Source organism: Lytechinus variegatus, chromosome 13 (genome assembly GCF_018143015.1).
Source record: "Lytechinus variegatus isolate NC3 chromosome 13, Lvar_3.0, whole genome shotgun sequence".
NCBI classification, from domain to species: Eukaryota; Metazoa; Echinodermata; class Echinoidea; order Temnopleuroida; family Toxopneustidae; genus Lytechinus; species Lytechinus variegatus.
The window spans coordinates 22,702,483-22,723,395 of NC_054752.1; the positions used below are offsets into that span (position 1 = coordinate 22,702,483).

At 38.0% G+C, this 20,913-nt stretch overlaps 1 protein-coding gene across 1 annotated transcript; it reads left to right on the top strand.

Moving 5' to 3' along the window:
* The first annotated feature begins 13,834 nt into the window (after window positions 1-13,834).
* Window positions 13,835-18,958, top strand: LOC121426412 (protein FAM98A-like). The gene is made up of 3 exons (XM_041622706.1): window positions 13,835-14,042; window positions 17,715-18,015; window positions 18,565-18,958. Exons 1-3 carry the CDS (start codon window positions 13,921-13,923, stop codon window positions 18,694-18,696), a joined length of 555 nt encoding a protein of 184 aa, XP_041478640.1. The 5' UTR covers window positions 13,835-13,920; the 3' UTR covers window positions 18,697-18,958.
* Window positions 18,959-20,913: the final 1,955 nt, after the last annotated feature.

A 20,913-nucleotide genomic window follows, 5' to 3' on the forward strand; every position in this document is an offset into this window, starting at 1 on the left:
TGTGCATGCAACTTCAAGCAAAACTCCCCACCAGAATTGTCTACACACATTTTGAGATCAATACACAATATGCCCACCACTTTTCAAAATATTGCGGATCGCTTGGATTCGCCGTCATGTTGATATGGACCGAAGTTATGCGATCAAAAGATTCGCATGCGGCATGCTGGCAGTTTGTTTGCCACATGTTAGCATGGTTTGGTTGCTAACTTCAGTCCATATAAATATTACGGCGAATCCGAGAGATCCGCGAAGTGATGTCTACGGATTAGATCAACGACGTCGGGATCGAAGACTAAATACAGCCATTCCCAATATTTTGAAAAACGGTGGGTATATTAACATCGAAATGTGACTGAGAGACCTGTCATGACATTTGGGAACAAGTTTTGGTGATGAGGTATGCTGGTAATCGGCCGGTGCAAAACTGCATTAGCGCCAGTTTTCTCTGCATATTTATTGCAGCCTCTGTAGAAAAATTGAATAGGAATCGTTTGTCACTCCGTCCAGTCACAGTTCCACACACAAAGTGCACATTTTACCATTGAAATAGTATGTGCAATGAGTGGTGTGTACAGTGTAGCAAAGTTATAGACCTGCGTAGCCTTTATCATTTTTTAAACTTTAGTACCCTTACCATGTTTCACCTCCATTTTATCTCATTTACCAACATCTATCAACAACAACAACAAATTATAGGCCTAATTTCAAAGCAATATTTGTCGGCAAGTTTTCAATTTCAGTAAATTAACGTGTGCAGTAACGGTCTATTTATTCACAATTAAAACTTTGACAGTCTTGACATTAGCATTAACAAATCATTCATTCACGAATTCAATGTATTCAGAGATGGTTTTTGTAAAACATTGACAATAAACATCAGGCAATATGAGCGACTTACTATTCAATGCTCGCCGATCTTAACTCTGCCAATACAAAGCATAAACCATAAGCACTCCCTATCGTCAAAGCCACGTCCCGGCCCGTAGAGCAGCGGCCAGCGCCAACGGGGCAGTGACGGTGGCAGTGCAGTGGTCGTGCATGTCGTGGCAGTACAACGACATCTAACATTTTGAGACAATTTGAGAAATAAATCAAAGAAAATTGTTATAGAACTTACTGTTATAGCCTTCTACAAATGACTTTGAAGTCGCTGTCCGAATCTGACCCGTGTTCCTTTAGTTTTTGATGAATTATCGACGGACTTATCAACAGCAAAACGGTAGTACCGGTACATCGAGTTTTCTTTTTCAAATATTGTACTTGGCGGTTAGACGTTCGCGCGTGCGTAGTGCGAGAACAACACGTATAATAGAGCTACCTGGCAAGCAGCCAAGCGGCCCCTCTCGCCAAAGCATATGGGGGGGGGGGATAAATTATGACAAAATATGGGGGGAGGGGACTTCTTCGCCAAGATAAATACACATCCCGATATGGGTGGGGGGGGGGGTGAATTAAAACCAAATCAGGGGTGTCTTCTTTTTCCTCTCGATTGGTTCTGGGTTGGAAACCATGATGGCGTGAGTGCATGCCACTGTTTTCCTTGGATCTTGGAATCTATGAAAAAAGTTTTCGATCCCTTCACTTTTTTTTCCTGTTCTCTATGTTATTTTCTTTTTTATTTTCGTTGTCTTTTTTTCTTTTCTGTTAATCTTTCTTTTCTTCTTTGCCTTTTTTCTTTTCTTGTTTTTTCCCCTTTATATATATATTTTTTTACTCACTCCTCTTCCCTTTTAATTTGCTTTTGTAATGATTGAAATTGAGATTTCATTCAGTAGATTTCTTTTCTGTTACATTGTACTATACCCTGTATGGCGGCAGGGAATTTTGATAGGGGTGAGGGAGCAAGACCATGTGGATAAATCATTTCAATCAAGTAATGCCGGCCTATAGAATAGCTCTCCTCTTTATAAACGCCGTCCACAAGTGGGAAAGAATATTTAGAGCCTAAAATAGAATTAGAATTTTGGAAATATCATTTGTAAAAAAAGGGTGAAATAATTCATGATTGGAAGCAGCTATAATAGCGTACAAATGGGTCAGATGGGGCTTTTGACGTTGCAGACAGACCAAATCAGGGTTTGCGGATGGGAATTTGATAGAGGTTGGGGGACCAAGACAACCAACAGTGAATTCATTTTTAGCAAAATATGGGGTATTGCAAGAAACTTGCAATCGAAGCAATCCAACGCAAATCAATTTCAGACTCCAAAATCATGAGAGTCATACTTTTCATTGCAAACTTGCAACTGATCCATAAAAAAATCCAAATTGATATAATCTAGATAAACTTAATGTATCATCACCTGTAAATTTGCATCTGATCGAATTTTGGGATTGATTGCAAATATCTTCTTGGAACACTAAATATATAGTTCTTTTTATAAAAAGCGGCCATAAACAAGCAAAATGATTATAAAAATAGAATAAAACTTATTAATTAAAAATTAAAACCCTTTTTATCAAAAAAGATTTCATTGACCGATTGATTTTATTTTTGCATGCACCCATTGCATCAGATTTAAATTTATGTACAATAGTAAAATATAACAAATTTATAATATTGTATCATAACCACTGGATCAATAATATTTAAACACATATAGACCTTTTACTTAATAAGGACAAAGACAATTTAAAAGAATGCAAGAGACCATGTTTACAATCATGAGCGATTACACTTGATTTGGGGAAGCTGCCCGCATAAAAGTCACAGGTCAAATATTTAATTAACTCTAAATACCTTTTAATCTTTGATATATTTTCTTTAAATCTTCGGAATTATGTTAATGGGTAATGCAATTGGGCATATCATTCAGCATTCACACAAATGGCATTCATTAGGCAAACACCACTAAGCCACTATAGCTTTACAATTATCCAACATGATTATATTATATACCACTAGGCACATACTACTAAGACACCATATTGATACCAATCATACCATTATAGAGGCACATACTACTGAGACACCATTGAATACCACTGAGACACCATTGTATACCACTGAGACACCATTGGGTATATAATGGTATACCATGCAGTCATACCGTTAGAGGCACATACTACTCAGACACCATATGACACCACTGAGACACCATTGGGTATATGGTATACAATTCATCATACCAGTCATACCATTATAGAGACACATACTACTGAGACACCATTGAATACCACTGAGACACCATTGTATACCACTAAGACACCATTGGTGCATGGTATACCATTCATTATACCGGTCATACCATTAGAGGCATATACTACTGAGACGCTATTGAATACCACTGAGATACCATTGTATACCACTGAGACACCATTGGATGTATGGTATACTATTCATCATACCAATCATACCATTACAAGCACATACCACTGAGACACCATTGAATACCACTGAGACACCATTGTATACCACTGAGACACCATTGGGTATATCATGGTATACCATGCAGTCATACCATCAAAGACACATACTACTGAGACACCATTGAATACCACTGAGACACCATTGTATACCACTGAGACACCATTGGTGCATGGTATACCATCCATTATACCAGTCATACCACTAGAGGCATATACTACTGAGACACCATTGTATACCACTGAGACACCATTGGTGTATGGTATACCATTGATCATACCAATCATACCATTACAGGCACATACTACTGAGACACCATTGAATACCACTGAGACACCATTGTATACCACTGAGACACCATTGGATGTATGGTATACTATTCATCATACCAATCATACCATTACAAGCACATACCACTGAGACACCATTGAATACCACTGAGACACCATTGGGTAAATGGTATACCATTCATCATACCAATCATATCATTAGTCACATATCACTGAAACACCATTCGGTATATGGTATACCATTTACCATTAAATAAACTACCAATTACCATTAAGAACTTACCATTGAAACACCACTTAAATACCATTCGCGTACCATTTACCATTCAGATTACCATTCAACTACCATTCGGCACCATTCAAATACCATTGGCGATTTTTATAAGGGATCTATCTTCAGTAGATCGAAACCCAGTCAGGAATAAACTGTGAAGTGGAGTGTTGATGAAGATATTGCCTGTCATTGACATTGTATCAATCCTCACTTCAGTTTCAGATATCAAATTTATTTTGCATAACTTCAGGCTTCTGCATTTAGCCCCCATACTAGGCTAGGCGGGGGGATGTGTCCCCCCTCCTAAATTTTAGGTGGGGGGGGGACGGTTCCCCCCCTAAATTTTTTTTGCTACCCTTTTTTTTGTTTTTGTTTTTTGCTTGTCAATTTTTTTTCCCTGCGCCCCCCCCCCCCCTAAATTAACGTGGACCCCCATTGAAACGTGTGTTGTCCCCCCCCCTAAAATTTAGGTTGATTACCTTTTTCCTTTTTTTTTTTTTTTTTTTTTTTGCTTGTCAAAATTTTTTGGAGCACTTGTCCAATTTTTTACATGTGTCCATCCCAAAATTTCAGGTAGACACCCCAAATTTTTTTTCCTTCCGCCGCCAATGTTAGCCCCCACCCATTTTAACTTATTGTTATTTATAAATAGGGTCTATAGTTAGACTCTGTCTTAGAAATAACTAGACCAAAAGCTTCAGTCTCTCTATTTTGGTTGTTCCGCTGAACTGTGTTGGCTCACTCACGAATAGTTAATGTCAGAAATTGTTGAATAAATCCCCAGAAACGACGGTTATTCCTGTAGAGGTCTATAAGAAATAATATGCTGCTCTGCATGTTTGTCTTATTATCAATAGGCTAGATCTAGGACCTAGATCTAGATAGGCCTAACGTTAGATCTAATTTCTAACTTGGTTAGAAACCAGCAACTAGTGTTGCTTCTTATTATTTTAGACTTAGATCTACGGTACTTTACTTTTATTCATCGATGGATGCTTTCTAATTCTAGGCCAACCTAATTCAAATCTAGTCATCTAAATTATACTTTCCCAATCCGCGACACTTACCCCAGGCCCAGGGCTTATGATCTAGGTCTGTAATTTAGGCCTAGATCTAGGTCTGGGCCTAAACGACTCCATTTACATGTACGAGTATGTCTGTCAGTGTCAGTGGACCAAGGACTAGGCCCTAGATCTAATCTTGGTCAATAATGGCAATGAAGTTTAAACTTTTAGCCAGGAATAAAAGTCAGACATCAAATCCATATAGGCCTAGATCTCAGTTTAGAACCAAAGCTTTACTTTCTAGGTCTAGATAGATCGAGAGTCCATCGTTACTATCTAGATCTAGACCTACGAGTAATTTAGATACGTGAATGCTGTTGCACAGCTCTGAGTCTTGGACTAGATCTATACTTTCTTACAAATAGATCTAGACCCAGTGCATGAGATGAAATTATGTTAAAGTCAACTGAAATAAAAAGATGCAGATTTTTTTTTTTGGGGGGGGCAGACATTTGAAAAAATTTAGAGAAACCTAAAATTCAGAAAGCGAGGGCCAGAAGTAACCAATATTACCTATGGCCGTTTTGTGCATTTTCTAAAATAAAATTGAAGGATGTCATGCAATTCTTTTTTTGATGAAGGTTTTCACATTTCAGCTCTTACCCAAATCCCTCCCCTATACAAACGGCCATGAAAAATATCACTTCTTATTATTGTACTCTTTTCTTTCACAAACAGGTTGAGTTTGAAGAACAAGAAAAACAGGTTGAGTTTGAAGGACAAGAAAAACAGTATAGAGGTCTACCTATGTGGTTCAAGATGATGATCATAAGTGCATGCATCATTTTGCAGATTCTCATCCAGGTATTAAAGTTAAACTAACCCATTCAAAATTACAGATACATAACATGCATTGAATGTTAACCATGTTTACATTAAATAAAAATAACCTGAGCCACAAAGAGGTAGGATCTGTACTGAACATACACTTCTTAAATATACAGGCTCTCGAGTCTAAAGTAGAACCAATGTCAAAAGTTATGTACTTTGGGCAAATTTATAAAATTAGGACATGTCCTTGATCTACTAGTGATAAAATTGCCTTTTTATTTCCTATTTGTTTATAAACAAAGCAATATTTATTTTTCATGAGTTATATTTTATAAAATTCATTTTATTCATTCTTTAGTGTGATATTCATATTTCATATTTGTAGATTTACGATTTTGTTCTTGTTTTACATTTTGTCTAATAGGATGATGCAGTTTGACAATTTCCATGGAGGTGATTGATGATGATAAATAATTGGTGAAGTAGGCCTAATAGAACAGTGCCTGGACCACAAAGAGAAACACAAACTACAGCGGTTATATGAGTGAGTGAGCTAGTTAGTGATTATTTTTGATAATGGAGGTTGTTCACATTTTTGTCTCACCTGCGAAGCAAAGTGAGACTATAGGCGCCGCTTTTCCGACGGCGACGGCGGCGGCGGCGGCGTCAACATCAAATCTTAACCTGAGGTTAAGTTTTTGAAATGACGTCATAACTTAGAAAGTATATGGACCTAGTTAATAAAACTTGGCCATAAGGTTAATCAAGTATTACTGAATATCCTATTAGAGTTTCATGTCACATGACCAAGGTCAAAGGTCATTTAGGGTCAATGAACTTAGACCATGTTGGAGGAATCAACATCGAAATCTTAACCTGAGGTTAAGTTTTTGAAATGTCATCATAACTTAGAAAATATATGAACCTAGTTCATGAAACTTGGACATAAGGTTAATCAAGTATCACTGAACATCCTGCATGAGTTTCACGTCACATGACCAAGGTCAAAGGTCATTTAGGGTCAATGAACTTTGGCCGAATTGGGGATATCTGTTGAATTCCCATCATAACTTTCAAAGTTTATGGATCTGATTCATGAAACTTGGACATAACAGTAATCAAGCATCACTGAAAATTTTGTGCAAGTTTCAGGTCTCATGATTAAGGTCAAAGGTCATTTAGGGTCAATGAACTTTGGCCGAATCGGAGTATCTGTTGAATTACCATCATAACTTTGAAAGTTTATTGGTCTAGTTCATTAAACTTGGACATTAGAGTAATCAAGTATCATTGAACATCCTGTGCGCGTTTCAGGTCACATGACCAAGGTCAAAGGTCAATGAACTTTGGCCGAATTGGGTGTATCTGTTGAATTACCATCATAACTTTGAAAGTTTATGGATCTGATTCATGAAACTTGGACATGATAGTAATCAAGCATCACTGAAAATTTTGTGCAAGTTTCAGGTCTCATGATTAAGGTCAAAGGTCATTTAGGGTCAATGAACTTTGGCCGAATCGGAGTATCTGTTGAATTACCATCATAACTTTGAAAGTTTATTGGTCTAGTTCATTAAACTTGGACATTAGAGTAATCAAGTATCACTGAACATCCTGTGCGCATTTCAGGTCACATGACCAAGGTCAAAGGTCAATAAACTTTGGCCGAATTGGGTGTATCTGTTGAATTACCATCATAACTTTGAAATTTTATGGATCTGATTCATGAAATTTGTACATAAGAGTAATCAAGTATCACTGAACATCCTGTTCGAGTTTCAGGTAACATGATCAAGGTCAAAGATCTTGTAAGGTCAATGAACTTTGGCAATGTTGGGGTTTTTTGTTAAATAACCATCATATCTCTGTAAGTTTGTTGGTCTAGTTCATAAAAAGTGGACATAAGAGTAACCATGTATCACTGAACATCTTGTGCGAGTTAGAGTAGTATTCAAAGTCAGCACTGCTGCTATATTGAACCGCGTGATGCAGGTGAGACGGCCAGAGGCATTCCACTTGTTTTGGCAACAAATAGACCTGCCTTTGAAAAACCCATTTAAATTTTGTTTTTAGATTATAGTTATTGTCGTTTTTAATTACAGATCAAAATATTCCGTGCAACAAAACATATCAACTTTAATTCTATTCATATAATTTACATATGTTAATTTATATATTCATATTTACAAGAAATCTCTGTCATTTTTTCAAAGAGTACATGTAGTTAGAATGGAGAGTGGTATGTAAACTGCAGAGAACATGTTTAAGTGATATATATGCTTTATAGAAGTACAAGTTTATAATTAGTAGAAGTAAGATTTCCTATGGTATGTGTTGAAGAAACATATATATGCATAGTCTCACTTTTCTTCAAACATTTGTTTTATAAATCATGACAATTTAATTGATTTTCTTTCTCTATTTTTTTCAATCTGCAGGACTGGTGTAACAGATGTTTTCATTCAAGTAATCCAACTATTCAACATTGAAGACTTAGGAACCACGTGATGAAGATGGAAAAGGTTTTTTTTTCCAAGTCCAATTTAAAAAAAAATTATTATCACAACCCAAATTCATGACGTATGAAATTTCTTATTGATTTTCATTAAAATTGGTTGCAAAAAGAGAAGCTATAAACATACAAATAGGAGCAGCGGATTGAAGTTGCTTGAAAGTGGGGGGGCACAGGGAAAATGCTGTTTTATGTGAAATTTTTAAAAAGTTGCGAGCGAGCAAAATTTTGACATTTTAAAAACAAATGTCCAATTTTGTGATAGATTTTGACAAAATATTCAAAATGATATATTTCACCCTTTGCTTTCTTTTTTCTTGTTTTTCTTGGTCATTGATTTTTTTTTTTTTGGGGGGGGGGCAAGAGCATTGGCGGCGGAAGGCAAAAAATTTAGGGGGGTCCACCTGAATTTATCCACCTAAATCTTAAAAGGGACCACAACAATATTCAGCAAAAAAAAAGGTTGTCAACCACAATTTTAGGGGGGCCACAACAATTTTAAGGGGGGGGGGGTCTACCTGAATTTAGGGGGGACGCAGGAAAAAAAATTGACGAGCAAAAAAAAAAGATTCTCAACAAAAAATTTAGGGGGGACTGTCCCCCTATCCCACCGCTTCCGCCGCCTATGGGCAAGCCCCCCCCCCCCATCTGTACGAAACTGTTTATATACCCCACTCACATGAATTATTAAACTTAATTTGCACACAGTATTTCCTTCAGAAGTATCAGAGAAATTAAAATATTGTTTTCTTGTTTCAAAGGGCACTCGTCATGGTGACCATAAAACAGATCCTTCTCAAGTGAAAGGGGCACAGAATAAATTCTTTAGGAGCACTTTTCTTGGGTAAAAGGGGGCAGTTATTCAAGTAAGGGCACTTTCAAGAAGGCGAGGGGGCACTTTTGGCTCTCAGATGGAAGGGCACAGAACACGTGGGGGGGCATTTTTGGGTAAAAAATGCATATAAGGAAGAGCACTAATTGGTATTACCTAAAACAGGTTCTCATCAGGTGAAAGGGACACAGTACACGTTCGTGATGGGGCATTTTCTTGCATAAAAGGCACTTTTCAGTGCTTCAAAAATTAGGGGGAATTGTGCCCCCCCCCCAGCATACAAACACAAATTTCTTTTGGTTCAAACTATTAACATACGCTTAAGAAAAAGGTAAAGCTTAATCCTCTGATAATTTCTGGATAATTAATAAAATTCACCACTAACCAGAGAATTCCTTCATGTCTTTCATTTGTGTTCATATAGTATTTGTACAGAGCTAACTGAATGAAAGGGATTTGGAATTGGCAAAATTCAAAATGAGACGGAGATCGAGAGAGGGAAAGAGTGATGAGAAGTGGGTTGAAAAGAGATGAGAAAGAAATGGAGGGGCACATAATTATGAAGAGATAATTTAGGGGGTGGTGAGAGAGCTGATGTTGGAAGTAGGAACAAAGGGGTGGAGGAGAAATAAGCTGAGATTTTTGGAAACCTGGGGAGCATTTCATGAAAGGACTTGTCGGACGTTTTATCCGACAAGTTCCCTTTTATCCGACAGTTACCATAGAAACATTGACTCTCAGCCAATCAAAATTAAGGAAAGATGTCAGATCTGACAACTTGTCAGACAAAAATGTTGATGAAACCCTCCCCAGGAGACAGATAACAAGTGGGAAAATTAGAAGGAAATATATGAAAAGTTAAGTAGCAAAAGGGGCTAGGGCCACTCCAAGAAAATCATTTTTTTTAATTCTCCCATATTGCAATATTCTTATGCGAAAATGGATTTTCATGATACCCTACCATTAGAAATTCAAAAATTGGGTATAAAAGAAATCTACTTATCTTCATATTTTTTAAGATATTATTTTCCAGAAAAATTATGTATGGACCTAACCCCTTTTGAAAAAAGTGAATTTTCTTTTTTTAGTTCACTTTTTTTAATGGGAATTTCAACTTTTTTATGGTATCATCTTATAGAGCTACTAAAAATCAATTAAGACATAAAAATCAAATTTGATTAAAAATGGACCTAACCCCTTTTAAAAGTGAGCTCTTCATATGTAGGAGAAAGGTGGCACAAAAGAACATGAGTGGGAAAATGATTAAATGGAAAAAAAAAACAGAGTAAGAAATGCTGGAGAATAAAGGGGACAGGAAACATATTGAGCATGATAAACTGGGGCCCGTTTCATCATGAGTTACAAGTACTAGTATGGTAACTACGAATACCAATCATAATCAAGGTTCCCACGGTTATCACAATAATAGCGATGTTTAAATAGCTCAGTGTAATTCATTATGAAACGGACGCCAGAAGAAAGCAGGCACGGGGATCCATGAAGATTTTTATTTTTTTTTACTTCTCCAATAATTTTAACAAGAAATTACTCTTTTAGTGGTGAAAGTTATTTTTTTAGTATTCATACTCAACCAGTGAAAATGAATACCATCATTGTAATAACCATGATTTGCTCCCCCCCCCCCCACCTTTTTACCTAATCGCGACTTGATCTACTCTTTTCATCTTCCCTTTTAGAATTAGCATAGGCCTATAAGACGCAATACAAACATTGTTTTGTTTTTAAGTGATATCGCTTGTGATATCGATACTTTATAAAGCGCAACGTATCGTCTCAGATTTGCGCTTGCTTGATTCGCTGAATCCTTCGCGTCACGAGCGCGTAACAAAATGAATACATTAATGAATTTTCCAAGTTGACCTTTGTCATTGCGCTGATGTGCGTATTGTCTAATACACGTACAAAACCACAGTTGACGAGGGAGCATCGTACGAAATTAATATTAATGGGGGCTTATTTTAGCTTCTAATGGATTAAACAAAATGGCGGTAGCTTCGGGGCCTGGTTGAAGGCATATCTTGATTTTTTTTCGATGGCTATTTTGTAATGGATTTGTTTTGACATTAAACTACTGAATTACAGTTATCGAGCGAGCAAATTTTCAGTAGTTGAAAGAGAAAATGGTGTCCAAAAACGTCTTTCAAGTGGTGCTTTGTATATAATTTTCACTTCACATGCTATGAATACCGGGATACATAATGTACATAAGTTTTTTCATCTATGAATTCATGGTGACGATTTAAAGCCTGTGTATAGCTTTGGTAAAGGATCTATAATGTGATTGATAATCGAATATCATCTAATATGACAGTCTTACTGAAGCGTAGAGACCGTTAGATATTTTTCCAAATGCACTTCTCTGAGAAAATTTCAAATATTCAAATCTTGGATATATAGCGCCCTCTCTCGGCGATGCTTGTTTTAAATTTTAAAAATGGGCATTCAAGCACTTATCTTATAAATTTAGTGATTAGATATCCAAAAGTTACAGACAAAGAACATATCTTGAAAGTTTCAGCCCATTCCAAGATTTGGAATAGGATTTAATTGAAAGACAAAAACACACAGATATTTTAATTTGATCGGGTGACCCGATCAAGTTAAATTTCCATGTAAAATCGCAAAATTTATCCTGTAAAACACATTTTCAGTTCATATCCTCCACATCATAACTGTTATAGGGCATATCCATTCATATTAGCTAGCAATGAATTGGAATAGTGATAGGTGCATTTTGGTGGATTTACCAAAACTATACACAAGCTTTAAGGCCTATCACATTTTTTCAATAAAGGTCCAATAAAGGTTATGGTAATAATCTATCAATCATTCTAAATGCGAGCGAGCAATTTGTTAATAGTTGAGCGACTTACAGAATGATGATATAAGTCGTCTTTAAAGGAGTGTGTAATTATACGAGAATTGCGGCGAGTGAGCGTAGTGAGCGAGTCTTGAAACAAAGTTTATTCGATCGTTTGAGGTAATTGTATGCATATTACAGTAACAGAGGTAATAAAGGATTAATTATCTATAACGCAAACCTTATGAAGAAAGGGGAAAATAAAAAGCAAATGAGGATAGAGCATCCAAGATTTGTTTAAGCGAAACGCATTTGCTCGACCATTGGTTAAAGGTGAGATGAGAATGAAACCAAATGGGATCATGATTATCAAGAATTGGGGTTCATTATGAAATGTATAGGCCACCACAGGCTTCCAAAAACGTAAAAATAGCACAATAATGTAAATGAAAAGGAAAAATTGCAGAAAGGAAAGATTCTTTTAATAATAGTATTAAAGATTATATTGGAAGATGATGCGACATTTCATTTTTTAAGGCAAAATTCTCATTTTAAATATTTGTTCGATTGTGTTATAACTAATGTGATTTAAAGTATCATATAAAAAACCGTTAATACATAGCCTAATTAACGTGCCTCAGTGTTTCATAAACAGCATTTTGGTCAATGTCATCAATGGCTCATCGTATATAGGCCTATATTTTTGTATAAATTATTAATAACCCCCCCCCCATTCACGCCAGTGTTTAGGCCTATTTAACGGTGTTTTTTTAATAATTGGTCATCAAAGTCATAGTCATACTTAAAATTCTATCATACAATAATTTTGACTTCTAACCATACTTTCACGATATTGCAGATATTAAAGGGATTACAGACTCGCGACAAATTCTTGTGAGAATTGATAAATTAAATTTTGCGTTTTCGGAATGCAAAATTATACCAGTTTACATTTGCTGCATTTAAAGATGAATCCACATGCACATTCACAGTAGTATCAATCATTTTGATGATCAGAAAAAATAAAGCATTATATTCCGTCTTGAAAGTGGTGGGGGCGGGGATGATACATCCTGCCCGCGGCGCCCCCCCCCCCCCTCCAAAACGTATGTGTCGGGGAGTATCTCCTATTCCCCGGGATTTAAGGCCTTGGAAATACAGGTACAGTCCTAATCCTAAAGCCTTTCTCAGTGACTGACTCCTCAAAGAAAAGGGAAACATTAATGTTTTTTACTTCTATTTGATTTGATTTTGCCCCGGGGGGGGGGGCACTTCCATTCACGAGTGGATACCATGCGCGACCATGGGGTCTCGAAAAGCACCCTAAACACGTTATTTCCATATTCTGAAAATGCACCCCTTAACAAGTATTGGCGTGTGAAACCCTACCCTTAACAAGTATAGGAAACAAATCGATACTCTTGGCAAATATTCCTGAAATGAACCTCTAAACAAGTAAAGGAATGTTTTATTGTTACGGGTCCTTCGGTCGTCGGCTTTACCTTATTTGGTTTAGTACGACCCCACCTTCTACACCTCGCGCAAATCGGACTCTAAACACGAAGTGTTGGGGCAAAAAGGACATCCTTTATAAAACATTTTAATTTTGTTTTATCATCCCCGCAAACTCGACCCTAAACACGTAATCTTCCTAGCGAAATAGATACCCTTTTTTTCTTCATATTTTTCGTGTTTTTGACACCCTTATCACGTTACGTACGTAACGTGCCCCCAACGTGCCCTATAGTGAAAAAGACATCATTTTAACGTGTTTTGGGGTCGCGCATGGTATCCACTCGTCAATGTAAGTGCCCCCCCCCCCGGGATTTTGCCCAACATTCCTGAACCAAGCCACCAAACAAAATGCGATCGGCAAATCCAGCTATTATTAATCGACAACTTCATCACTGCACATGCGCAGATCGTTCATCCGGAAAGCCGTGTGTTGACTCTTGTAACAAAAATAAAGCCAAAAATCACTTCAACATGTCAAGGACACCCAACTACCACATGAATCCATATTCCGGAGGTACACCGTCAAGAAATTCAGGATTCTCTCCTTACCAAGATCAAAATAGAGGTTCGATGGGCCCTCCTGGAGGACACAGGTGAGAATGTATTTGGGGTTTTATTGAACGCGAAAGATATCGGACATGTCAGACGCTTGGCGTGTTGTCTGCCCTGGCCTGGGGAGCGTTTCATCAATATTTTCATCCGACAAGTTGTCAGATCTGACATCTTTCCATGATTTTGATTGGCTAAGAGGCACTGTTCCTATGGTAACTGTCGGATGAAATGGGACTTGTCGGATGAAACGTCTGACAAGTCCTTTCATGAAACGCCCCCCTGGACTCCTAGCCAGGAGGCGTTCTGGGGTAAAAATCATAGTACTATTCGTACCTTTTACCCCCTAACGCCAGGCGCTTGCAGGTATAGGGCCGCACGTCGGAAAGGAAAATGCAACTATACAAATGCACCAAACAGCGCCTTATAATTTGAATCTGACGTTAACACTTCTGTACATGGGTATAAATATCGGTTAGGAAAGTTTGGTATGTTTGGTAATGAAAGGGAACAAAAATCGCAGAAATGGGATGAAGAAATAAAAGTAGAAGAGAGTTTCCTACTCACATTTGTTGTCTTCGCCATCTTGGATCCATTGTTAATGCAACCTAGTTACGTGACGCTTATAGAGGGCGGCAAAATCAAGTGCTAAAATGTCCCGCTTCAACCACTGAACCAGGGGGGTGTTTCATCAATATTGTCGCGCGACAACTATCAGCGCTGACAGTTGTCGCGTGACAATATTGATGAAACACCCCCCTGGTTCAGTGGTTGAAGCGGGACATTTTAGCACTTGATTTTGCCGCCCTCTATAAGCGTCACGTAACTAGGTTGCATTAACAATGGATCCAAGATGGCGAAGACAACAAATGTGAGTAGGAAACTCTCTTCTACTTTTATTTCTTCATCCCATTTCTGCGATTTTTGTTCCCTTTCATTACCAAACATACCAAACTTTCCTAACCGATATTTATACCCATGTACAGAAGTGTTAACGTCAGATTCAAATTATAAGGCGCTGTTTGGTGCATTTGTATAGTTGCATTTTCCTTTCCGACGTGCGGCCCTATACCTGCAAGCGCCTGGCGTTAGGGGGTAAAAGGTACGAATAGTACTATGATTTTTACCCCAGAACGCCTCCTGGCTATGATCTCCCGCGGACAAATCTGTCACAGTCAGGCCGAGGGTCAGTGCATGTAGCCGCTCGCTTATATTTTGACTGCCAACTTTTTAGGCAGTGTATACAGCCACACGCGTGTGTCTTTACCATCCAGCCACACGCGTGTGGTTATATCCAGAACACCTAGATACCGCCACACGCCGCCAGTAATAACAGTAAAACACGTACCGCGGTATGTAGGTCTGACCGTCTATATCACGATCAAAATAACCTCATTTCTTCATTAAATTCTTACATTCTAAACCCCTTTGATTTCTTTAAATCGTTTCAATTTCATTCTCACCGTCTTCTTTCCTTGCTTTTCTTGTCTTGTTACAAAAGGCCGCCTGTTAAATATCAAATTTCCACACTTTTTCTACTTGTGTCGATTCTCTACTGAATCTAGGCTATGTGCGCGTACGTATAAAACCCAAACTGTGTATGTCTACTATACTGCGCTGCGCTAGCGCTGTATGGGTCTGCCACCGCGAAGGAAGCCAGAATCGACACAAGTAGAAAAAGAGAATTTGCTGTTAAACAGACGACCGTTTGTAACAAGACAAGAAAAGCAAGGAGAGAAGACGGTGAGAATGAAATTGAAACGATCTAAGGATATCAAAGGGGTTTAGAATGTAAGAATTTAATGAAGAAATGAGGTTATTTTGATCGTGATATAGACGGTCAGACATACGTGTTTTACTGTTATTACTGGCGGCGTGTGGCGGTATCCACAGATATGTGTTCTGGATATAACCACACGCGTGTGGCTGGATGGTAAAGACACACGCGTGTGGCTGTATACACTGCCAACTTTTTATGGGGTAATTCTGTGTAGTGTATTGGAGGCTTTGATTCACACTACAAATCCTGGACTTGTATTTTTTCAGAGTACATTGAAAAAATAAATAATTTCATTATCATGGCTCAACTCCCTCAAGCCAAGGCAAGCGGAGACTCAAACTCAAAAAGTCAAAGTCAAACCTGAACCGCTGAGTGACTCCTGCATCCTGGCTATTAAGCTGCGACATATGCTTGCAGCTGCGTCAATTTGTCAACAATCAACGTCGAGACAGTGAAAAAGCTGCTGAACCGGGTCATGCCTCTGCAGTGTGCCCTGCTGATCATCTCAATTTACGCTAGGCCTAGAAGTAGAACTTCTTAATAACTTAAACATCTTGGCTGAAAGTATTTATAGCTTAATAGAGTAGAATTCATTGAGCAAAATGCTGAAAATTTCATCAAAATGGGATATAACAAACAAAGTTATTGAATTTTAAAGTTTAGCAATATTTTGTGAAAACAGTCATGAATATTCATAAGCAGTAGAGGCGCACAGCCAATATTGGGGACTCTCTCCAATAGGGGAGACAATCTCCCATATTGGAGACTTCCTTTGCAAAAGGACAAAAGAAACAACACCAACAAAAGCATGATTTTTTCCACCCAAAATTATGTCTCACTGCGGTCAGAAGCCCATTTGTTTTGTGTGTGATTGACAACAAAAATCCTTATCAAAACAAAAGTAGACGGTGAATTTTTAAAGTAGACGGTGGAAAGGGGTAATTTTTCATGAGGAATCTGCTTATCACATTTTTATTTGCCGCCAAGGTAATCCTCTTGCCGCAAATGTAAACAAAGGAAATTAGTCTCCAAAACTGGAGACTGTCTCTGAAATTGGATACCCAAATTCTTTACAAAAGTCTCTGATATTGGAGATAATTTCCCACATTGGAGACAGTCTCCAATATTGGCAGTGCCCCTCTACTGATAAGGTGGGCTGATGATGTCGCATCTCCACTTGTTCTTTTGTATTTTATTATATTAAAATGGGTTTTTTCAATTTTTTTCCTCCAAGATTCAAGAACTAGAAAAATTTCTACTCTATGTATTAAGATATAAATATTTTCAGCCCGGACCATCCCTTTAAGAAAGTGAAATCGGGAAGAGATTACAATCGTACAGAATGCCAAGGAAGGTTAAAAACTTAAAATCACTTCAAGAATGAGAGAGTAAATGTTATTGTTCATTAAAATGTTTAGGTCTCTGATTTGCATTCATCTTAGTTTAAAATTTAATTTTACAGTAAAGTTTCATCCTGTTCGCTGCCTATATTTTTTGATGATGGGGGGGGGGGGGGTATACAAATGCACTGTGGCTGAGTGTTCCTTTAGCCAGGAGTTGCAAGGATACTCTGCAAGCCAAGATTCCTTGTACAGAATAAACATCAAGTGCAGTGATAATTCTGCATTTTCTGTTAGTACGATTAAAATTTTTTTGATTTTTTTCATGTAATGCTTAAGTTTTGTTAAAAACTGGAGGAACTTTTTGCCAATGTTTATGGTATACCACGATGATCTCGGATTTTGTAATTTAAAGATGTTGTGCAACATCGTCGTAGTGGGCAGACAAGTAAAACACTGCATGATTTCAATTTTCTGGCTGGCAGTCGGCTGGCCCAACAATTTGCAGAGTTTTCCTTGACGATTTCTTATCAAAATTTGACATTTCCCTAATATCTCTTTCTCCCCCTCTCTATCAACCTCTGTTCAATACTTAGGCATGGCTACTTCACTCCTCAACAAGGTGAGGCTCCCATGATTGGTGGAGGCATCATTCCAGGTCAGCGGTACCCCTCGCACAACAACTCCCCATTCTCTACCCCATCATTCCAGCAGTCGCCCTATCAGCCGAACGCGGGATCTTCTCCCCACGAATCGCCCAACAGGGGAGGAGGGAGAGGGGGCTACCAGAGGAGGGACTCCAGGGGGTGGGGAAGGGGGCGAGGAGGCGGACGAGGGGGCGGTGTCCAGTTTACGCCGTCGGGTCATCAGCAGTTTCACAACAGGAAAAGATTCTCGGTAAGTTTTGAATACCGGTACACTTATCTTTCATAACTGTAGTATAGAAATGCGTTGGAAATAGCTTCAACATCATCAGAGCCTCGCCCTCACTTGAAAATTGTGATGAATTTAAATTCAATGTTAAATTAAAGGAAGTCCACCAATGCCGTGATTCATTGCAAGTTACAAATAAAAAACAGAATGAAAAAAAAATTGCTCCCTATTTGTCTAATAATAGCTATAGTAAACAGCCTGATGTTTCAATACTGAGAAATTAACAAAGGAAGTTTACTCTCATGGGAGGTTTACTGTTCAGAATGCGATGTTTACTTTTAGTGTGTGTTGTTTCATAATTTTCTTGTCCGAATTGATTGGCATCTGCAATGCATCAAGTTATCAACGCGTGTATTATTATTCATTTATGAGAAGGCCCACATGTCATGTACTCTTGTTACAACAAGACTTGCAAGAAGTGAAGAAATATTTCACATATCCAGAGTCCAATTTTACCAATTTTTAAAGAATTCTATGCATTAATGCATCTCTTGCTTGTTCTTCCATTTATAGGGAGGAAGTCCGTACCAGAGAGGTCAGCATGGTGGCAACTCATCAGTCATAGAGCGTTACTTCAAGCAATCCATGTTAGAAGATCCGTGGAAGAACCTTGTGGCCAAGAAGGCATCTGTATCATCATCATAGCTGGACTATGAGGGCACTGTAGACCGTAGAATTTCAGTGACACATGAGGTCAGGGGTCACCATTGACTGTCGGGCTACCACCGTCACCATTTGAAGCGAGTCGATGATTTCACTGTAATTTTTGTGTTGACCATTATTAACCTGATCCTCAGTGAGTATGGTGCATGAGGTTAGTGGCCGTCAATGACCGATTGAGAAGGGCTGCCCAAAACCATAGCCAATCAGTGATGTTGCATAGTGACCATTGGCAACCAGACCAGTGGAAAATGGTCAATGACCGTCTGGCGGATTATAGCGAGAGTTTGTGATCCACTATGTCATCAACAAGACGAGCATCGATAGCCCCACCAGACGCTCTGCGACATCGCATACTTACGAAGTATCATGTTTGTAAGTCATTGATGGTATATACCAGGTTAGGGTATTGTGCATGGTCTGTGAGAAGACATCCACATGTTGAAAGAAGAAATCCCCTGCATCGGTAACATGAACTTGCGAAGTTTCCTGTAAACTAAAATCGGGAGGGTGACTTGTGGACAACACCAAATTTGACAATTCAACCTGAAAGGCAAGTGCTTGAAGAGTTGTCACTGTTTTCGCTTAGAATACAAGAACTGCATTGTGCAATTACAGAAAGTCCTATATAATTTATATTTTACATTCAAGATTGAAGCAATGGGAGAATAATGCTTTGATTTCAGTGCTGCTAAATCTCTTGGATCATGCTTTAAAATCTTGGAACCCTGTTTCATAAAGACCAGTGGAAAATGGATAATAGTCAATGACCGTCTGGTGGATTATAGTGAGAGTTTATGATTCATCAACAAAGACAGGCATTGATTTCTTTGGGGGAGGATGGGGGTGTCAATAAGTGTTACAGATTCTATTCAAGAGGATATGCCAAAGCGATTCCATCAAATTTGACCAGTGCTAGGTAATCATACACAAACAAAAAAAGTGTGATTATTAAATTATTAAGATAGCCCATGTACATCCACTCGACTCAATTATGGCAAAACAACAATTTTAATTTAATTCAATTAAAAGATATGAAATTTACTCATTAGTGTACTGTGTTTATTGGAAAGTTTTGCAACAATTTATTTTTTCAAGTTTCATTTCTGAATAAATAGTCATAATTTTTAATATGATAGTAATAGTAATTATACTTCCTTATATAGAGCTTAATACTAACAGGTACTTTGTCAGAAGTCTCTAAGCACTCTGCCGTATATGCAGCATAAATATGCCATATTTTGCATTGAGAGAAGATAGCACACCCATCCAAGTTTTTGAGATCAGTTACCAAATTACAATGCAAAGTTCTTCCCGATTAACACCCAATTTCTACTTGAAAATGTGCAGGCACAAAATCCTTGTACATGTTATTTAGCTTTGCCAGTGTTCATGAAGCTTGGGTTATTATTGGACAGTTTTATGAGATGAACTTGATGTAAAACTGCATGCCAGATGGGAAAACACCAGTGGACTTGAACCACTCACAGCAATGCATTTCAAATAAAACAGATCATGATCTGTTCTAAGTGATTGGCAAAGCTGTTTCGCCTGAAGTGCTTTGAGATTCAAGGCATAGCAGTCTACATAAAGTCTAAATCAAGAAATACTAAAATTGGGTAGTGATCTGTTTAAAGGGCCAAGCAACTGACAAATCATGGGGATATACAAAATTTGCAAAAGGCCAATTGACTTGCATAATATAATCCGTCCGTCATGAGCGCCCGTCAGACTACTGCGATAAAAGTTCGGAAAGCACGAATTTGACCGAACTCGTGATGGTTATTTACTTCGGATCATCGCAGTTCCAGTTTCCAACAATTCCCAATTCCTAGACTCATGGCGGGTCCTATGATTTCTAAACCAAAATAAATAACCTATGAAGTTACATGTTTCAAAGTGAAAACACGCAGTTTACATCTGGTTGGTTAGTCTATTGCTCTCAAGACCTCCCAGACATGCCGGCGTCTATTACATAACACCCCCAGGCATGCAGCCGAGTAGAATCCCTTCTCTGTTCTGAGATAAGCCTTGATTTCCCCATGATTTGTCAATGAAAGGTCGCTTTAAAAAAAAGGAGCTTGTTCTGCAACATGTCATGAATTTTTAATACATTTGAGGAAATGATAAAGAGGATTCCATGAAGAGTAATTATATAGTCAAAAGTTCATTTGGGATTCAGGTCACATTTTGTTTGACTTG